General features: G+C 38.3%; 1 protein-coding gene across 1 annotated transcript; it reads right to left on the bottom strand.

Moving 5' to 3' along the window:
• Positions 1–196: 196 nt before the first annotated feature.
• LOC127876630 (uncharacterized) lies at positions 197–7,179 on the bottom strand. The gene is made up of 6 exons (XM_052421973.1): positions 6,886–7,179; positions 6,148–6,172; positions 4,902–5,027; positions 4,172–4,288; positions 2,662–2,802; positions 197–1,407 (listed from the first exon to the last, which is right to left on the bottom strand). The coding sequence occupies exons 1-6, from the start codon at positions 6,889–6,891 to the stop codon at positions 1,358–1,360; spliced, it is 465 nt and encodes a 154-aa protein (XP_052277933.1). The 5' UTR covers positions 6,892–7,179; the 3' UTR covers positions 197–1,357.
• Positions 7,180–7,463: the final 284 nt, after the last annotated feature.

Raw genomic sequence — 7,463 nt, 5'->3', positions numbered from 1 at the left:
ATTAGCAGATTGCAAATGAAATCGTAAGTCTTGGATTAAAGATAAGATCCGCGAAGATAATACCTGTTCATAAAACGGCCTGTTGTATAGGTAAGATTGTATGTATTGTTTCACCATTTCATACCAGATTGATGTATTGGACACACCGGCAGTCATGACATTTGAAAACAAAATCATGCAAATTGAACATAAATCATTGAGATTAAAGACTTTATTTTCCACAACATAGAAACAAATGTATAAATATGTGATTTAATTATAAATATTATAAACATTTGTATCACATGAGAACAATAGCTACAATATTAACAACAATGGTTTGTTCAAAAACTTTTTATTGAATCAAAATGAGAAAGACTGGTGAGCTTTTGAAATGTCAAACATTTAGTTGATGCTTAAAAATGAGAAGTTAAAATTTCCTGACCTCTGATTGTGGAAGTATAACTAATAAAGTTGAGAAGTTTTGACAATATTGTGCAATATGTAAATTACAATTTCCACGAAATAACTCACTACCCTAATCAACTAAAGCAATTACTTTTTCTACAGTTTTTGAAATCCATGTACTAGGTTGTTGTTTTGTTCAGCTCCACTGTAAATTTTGCGGCGTATTTAAGGCTTGAGCTAAGGAGAACGTTTTGAATGTCTCTCATTCTGGGATAATTGGGCTTAATACATGTGAGTGAAATGTCGTCCCAGAGTAGCCTTTTGCCTTTTTTAGTCTCTGCTAACAAAACTCCAGTTTATGCAGAAAGTGTTGTCCCTGAGAAGCATGTGCAGACTGCAAATGCACTAAGCCCAGTTTTTGAAGAACGAGACTTAAATGTCTACACGTCCAGAATAAAGTTTTGGAGCTGTTAAAACTTCTATGAATGCAATTTTGGAACTCTTTGCAACTTAGATTGAAGAAATTAAAGCCTTTGTTACATTAACAATTGTTCATAAATTCCAACAGTGTATATTATAAAAACTAAAATGTCGTCATAATTATCAGATGTCTATTTTCTATTTCCCACACACAGTATCATTAAGGCATGATTCATATTTTAGTTCCAAAACCTCCAAGATATGCGGAACGTGTCTGTTACATGTGTTTTGTCAAAACATTTCAGCCATCTGAATAAGTTATTGTATATAAATGGTACAATAAAATGTAGAGGACATGTGCTTCTAATCGGCACATGGTAACATGCATTTTTGATAGTGATAATATAACAACTAAACATCAGATCACTGAGCATCCAGAGTTGCCCCCCCCCCCCTTCCTTCCGACCCAGTATGCTACGAGTAAGGTTCCGCAATTGCGTAGATACGGCAGTTGATATGTACAATTAACTGTCTGCGAACATGTTGGTGTCTAGTAGAGAGGCGGTTGGTCTTCCATGGCGTACATTATCTCCGTGATCTCTACAGACAAGAAGAGAAAGTGCTGCTAAATAACTGGAGTGTATGTGGGCAAAACATTTCTTTTAGGGGAGCCGCGTCGTGCGAAAATGGGTCTAATACCACATGCTATTAGCATAGCTTCAGACCAGCCTGAACAATCGCTCAGTCTTGCCAGTAACTACACCACTGTCCGCTAAAATGTCATGCTAAAGGGTTTCCGGGTCTCATAAGCAGACAGAGTAGCTCCTTGCCAGACTGAGCTGAAGCGCAGCCGGGGCTGGAGTTAATCTGGCCGAATATGACACCTTTTCGCATGATGATGGTCAGGTGTAATTTTTGACTCCTGGTATAAAAACTTTTAATGAACTGTAAGCTATGATAGTCACTAGTGTGTACAAATATTTAATCGATCTACATATGGTAACCTAGCATAAATTAAAGCTATTAAACCTGTTTCACCCTTGCGAGATTCGTATTGTACACAAAATATATGAGTGTGTCACCTTGTATGTCGTACATGCCGTGCGCGTTGAATTAACACTCGTTGAGCAACTGGGCTTAAAACATGTGCGTCCGAACCGGCAAATCAGGGACGATTCCAATGTTATGGAATTTGTCTTTAAAAGGAAATACCTTCTAAGCGAAATTCAAGTCTTGGCGAAAAGTGTCGTCCCTGATAAACCTGCACATGCTGATCTGGACGCCACTTAACTCACGTGCATTAAGTCATTAAGTGATTAAGTCATTAAGTGATTAAGTCATTAAGTGATTAAGTCATTAAGTGATTAAGTCCCGTTTTCCCGGTGTGAGTCTCATTATGTATACCTTGTATATCGTACATCCCGTCCCCTGTATACCTTGTATATCGTACATCCCGTCCCCGGTATACCTTGTATATCGTACATCCCGTCCCCGGTATGCCTTGTATATCGTACATCCCGTCCCCGGTATACCTTGTATATCGTACATCCCGTCCCCGGTATACCTTGTATATCGTACATCCCGTCCCCGGTATACCTTGTATATCGTACATCCCGTCCCCGGTATACCTTGTATATCGTACATCCCATCCCCGGTATACCTTGTATATCGTACATCCCGTCCCCGGTATACCTTGTATATCGTACATCCCGTCCGCGGTATACCTTGTATATCGTACATCCCGTCCCCATGTATACCTTGTATATCGTACATCCCGTCCCCGCTATACCTTGTATATCGTACATCCCGTCCCCATGTATACCTTGTATATCGTACATCCCGTTCCCGGTATACCTTGTATATCGTACATCCCGTCCCCGTTGGTGTCAAACTCGTTGAGAAACTCATCGGCCTGCTTGTCGTCTATCGGGTTGGTTCCACGCTGCGTTAGAATGATCTTCAGTGAGTCCCGGCTGATGAGCCGCCGCTCTGGGTCTGAAGGCATACCAAAATAGTAAATACATTTTTGAGCCGCGCTATTGGTGATGTGCGCTTAGTATTGTCCCAGATTCGCCTGTGCAGTCTGCATAGACTTATCAGGTACGACAAATTCCCTTTTTATGGAATTGTTCGTTTGAAGGAAGTCCTTTTGTAACGGAAATCCAATTTAGATGGAAAATGTCCATTATTAGCCCAATTAGGCTTATTTGGGACAACACCTTTCGCATATGCATTAAGCCCTGTTTTCACAGAGTGCGGCACATACTTACAAATCATAATTATAAATTGACATGTAAATTGTGATACTAAATACGTAGCATGCAAATGTATCGATCCAATGTTCCAGTCTGTGATAAAAGGAGCGGAACGCCGAACGTTGAGCTTGCATGATAGCTTTAGGAACATTTTATTTTTATGCTCACCCCAAAAAAATTTGGGGGGAGCATATAGTCGCCGCTTCGTCCGTGTGTCCGTCCGTCCGTGCACAATTTTTGTCCGGGCTATTTCTCAGCAATTAATGACCGGAATTCAATGAAACTTTATGGGAAGCTTCACTACCAAGAGGAGATGTGCATAATATCAGCCGGTTCTGGTCTGATGATTTTTCACAGAGTTATGGCCCTTTGAAATTTTCCATTAACTGTACATATAGGGCAATTCTTGTCCGGGCTATTTCTCAGCAACTAATGACCGGAATTCAATGAAACTTTATGGGAAGCTTCACTACCAAGAGGAGATGTGCATAATATCAGCGGGTTCTGGTCGGATGATTTTTCACAGAGTTATGGCCCTTTGAAATTTTCTATAAAAAAATATTGTCCCCCCAACTACTGTGCCCTCAAGACGTTTCCTTTTATCTGAATATATAGTGCAATTTTGTGACAAAAAAACCTTTGGGGAGCAACACCCGTCTCCGACGGTTTCTTGTTGTATTCGTCATTATAACTGCGTTGCCATACTTGTGCGGTGAAAACTCATTTAGTTTGGAAGAATATGAGGGTATTTATTCATTCATTTTAACTTTATAAATAATATACCTATATGCTAGTTACTTGTATAAAAAGTAAAAAATATTCTATTTTAAAAGCGTTTTTGGAAGAGTAGTCTGATTCCGAACTAATGTTAGGTGAATTTTTAGTGTTCATTCGTATTTTAATATGTATAAACAAAATTGATTCTTATATCATAGTATCTGTTTGATAATAGAAGCTGATCAAGTGAAATAATCGTGTGAATATTTGTATTCTTTCAATTGCATGTCACTGTCGATGAAATAGTGGAGGTATTATAACGTTGTGACAATTAATGGTTACTTGTTTGTGTTATACGCTTTTCAGACATGAACGATAAGTAATACCGGTACCTTCAGTTTCAATAAACTCTTGGAAACATTCTTTGGTTCTCTCTTTGAAATCTATGTTGCCGATTCTATCCCGGATGTACAATCGAAATTCCTCCTCCGTCAACGAGTCAGGGTCGTCTGCAATGGAACGCGAAGCATTGTTACTGAATATCAGTTTTAAGGCCTATTAAAATTAAGTTTGAAGACCTAGTTGACGTAATGGCCGGCCACTCCGTGGCGTTTGATATTCAATAAACAAGACCGAAGTGATGCAATTTTTCAAACTGATTATAACAACGCACCTATGTGGTGATTTAACTCGAAATCTTCAGATCGTGTCTCTGTTAAAGATTAACACATTTTTCGAAATGGGTTTTTCTGCAAATAATCTGATAATAAATCCATAAGATCGAAGTAATTTATTAATGTTTCCCAAATTCAGCACATTAACCATTCTATGTGAAAACCGGACTTCACAAATGTGCGAAAAGTGTGACTCTTTACGCCTAAACAAGATGTTTGCTAAAAAGAAACTTTCTTTAAACGAAAAATATCTTAAAAGCGGAAAGTGTCGTCCCTGACACCGTCTATCCGGTATCACACATTCACCGCGTATCCGGTACCACACACTAACCATTCGGTATCACAAACTAACCGTCTATCCGGTACCACCCACCCACCGTCTATCCGTTACCGCACAATCACCGTCATTCCGGTACCACACACCGTGAATCCGGTACACCACACTCACCGTCTATCCGATACGTGTCCGTGAGTTCCTCCTCCGTGAGGTCGATCCCCAGCAAGTTGAGTGCGCGACCCAGTTCCGGACGGCTCAGCGTACCACTTCCGTCGTTGTCGAACGACATGAACACCTCTGCACGTTACAATACCCAATAAAGTGTGACTACTAAACGCAGTGATATGTTTTTGAAATTGTGATTGCCTGACTTAAACGTGGAGGGCGTTTTGAATACTTGGATATGGGTCGTGCTCTGTGAAAACGGGGTATAACGTATGTGCGTAAAGTGTCGTGCCTGATTAGCCAGTGCAGCGCGCACAGGCTTATCAGGAACGACACTTTCCGCCTTAACTTTATTTTTGCTAAGAAAATTTTTCTGAAAAGACAAATACCATAACAGCGGAAAGTGTCGTCCCTGAAACGCCTGTGCGGACTACAAAGGCTAATCTGGGAAGATCCTTTCCGCACATGAATTAAACCCCTTTATTCACAGAGTACGGCTCATATGTTTGTACATCTTACCTTGAACACATCGTGATAACACATGGGACAATAAATGAAGGTATATCTTAGCCTCGTTCTGGGAAAATTGGACTTAAACTGTCGGCGCATATGATCCTGTGCATTTCGCACAGGCTAATCAGGGACGTCACTTTCAGCTTTTATGGATTTTTCGTTTATAGGAAATCTCTCCTTGACGAAATTCTAGTTTAGGCGGAAAGAGATGCAGACTGCACACGCTAGTCTGGGACGACACTTTACGCGCACCCATTAAGTCCTGTTTTCCCAGAACGAGGCTCATGCAGTCTAGATACAGCACTAGTTAACGTTTGTGTTTCTATTATGACGCCCGATACACGTGCGACATGAAGGCTCATTTTATAAGCAATTATGAATCAGCAATTATTAAATTTCTTATACAGAATCATTTATATTGAAAACGAATGGAAAATATTTTAAGTTGGCTTAACGTGTTTAGTAGGTTGGTACATGTGAACAATAAAACTTAAAAGATATATTAAAGAGACCTGTATTTTATTTGAACTTTTATTGGCCTTCAACATTTATGATATCATAAACCTGCCGAAAACTCCCTCAAGGACTCGATCTTATATTGTAAATGTTCATGAAGCATGAATTGTTGAAGTCTTAGACAAAATTCATGTCAATATTTATGAAAGTATTTAGCGAACAATTGGTAAAGGATTTTCGATTAACTGAGTATACTAGTATTTACTTTTATGTTTAAACTTACCATGGATCATTTCGTCTGTTATGTTCTGAAAACGGGAAAGCATTTTGTTAAAACTGAAATCGTCGTATTAGTAACTTAGTAACGGTAAATAAATACTCGCGTATTGCTTAAAACATAAATTTTGACGCTTAGTTATAATAGCTCATCTTCGTTTTGCTAAATGTTTAGATTTGAGAAGACAAACTTTAGATATGATCTGTTCATTGTACAGACGAATGCATAGATAAAGGAAATAGTCTTGCATTATGCTCTTGAACAATGTCAATAAATCGCCGTTTAAGCAAATAAGTAAAATGTGCACGGGGTAAAGTAACCTTAATGATATTGGACAGAAATAAATTTCGTACAAATATTTAAAAGAAACCACAAATATACTCGCCAACAATTTGTGACAATCAGAAAATGTTGTAACATAATTCTATACGTGTACTGAAGTTTGCGGAATGTATAATCACGGTACCGTCTGCGTGCACGAAACAAAATAAGTATAAATCCATAAACAATTAGTATACATCCATAAACACTAAGTATACATTCATTTACATTAAGTACACATCCTTAAATGATTTAAAAAAATATCAAATGTGTATGTTCACTACTCTTTCATGTATCACGATGTGGCAATTATCAATCTATTTAATTGTTATACTTTCATTAGCATGACTGACGTGTGCGCATCAATATTTACTATTACAAAATTTTTTTATTTATTTAACTGGAAATAGATAAATAACTTACCATCATTAAGATTTGCTATTATCCTTTTTTATCAAACGCACAGTTGTGCCGTAACTTCTGTTAGTGTTACAACTCGAGGTATTGAATGACTATATCGCAGTGGTGGTAGAGGTATGTTCAATTCTTATGTTCTTGCTGTAAATAGATAGACGGTACTCTTCAGATCCGTCACGAATTCGCTCATCGATCAATCTCGAACATAAAAGATGAATACTGTTCAGCACGCGTCTCCTTGGGAACAAAATAATCAACATGTACACTGCATAGAAATATTACAAAGGCATGTCAGGTATTGAAAAATAGGGAGGTTAAAACAGGAATGAACTTGTCGGTCAAAATGCATGTTTTATCAGCATTGATTAGGGATGATCTATAATCCGGCGTGATTGAATATTGACATTTAAGTCTTATTTTGTGATAAGAACGCAAGGCATATGGTGAACGGAGACCATTGATTGTAAAGCAAGATTATCGAGAAGAAAAGGCGGACAAAGTGACGAAATGTCCAACTGTTTGTTGTCGTTTTCGCTCTTGTGAGGGCATTTCTTCCTCACAACCTGTGTCATACAGTCCTAACA

This window comes from Dreissena polymorpha, chromosome 4 (genome assembly GCF_020536995.1).
Source record: "Dreissena polymorpha isolate Duluth1 chromosome 4, UMN_Dpol_1.0, whole genome shotgun sequence".
In the NCBI taxonomy this organism is placed as follows: Eukaryota; Metazoa; Mollusca; class Bivalvia; order Myida; family Dreissenidae; genus Dreissena; species Dreissena polymorpha.
This window is presented reverse-complemented; position numbering and strand designations above follow the sequence as displayed.

Coding starts and splice junctions, on each gene's coding strand:
- LOC127876630 (XM_052421973.1), bottom strand. Junction 5,028..6,147: donor AACAGACGAAATGATCCATG/GTAAGTTTAAAC, acceptor TGTAACGTGCAG/AGGTGTTCATGTCGTTCGAC. Junction 2,803..4,171: donor AGAGTTTATTGAAACTGAAG/GTACCGGTATTA, acceptor GTATGCCTTCAG/ACCCAGAGCGGCGGCTCATC.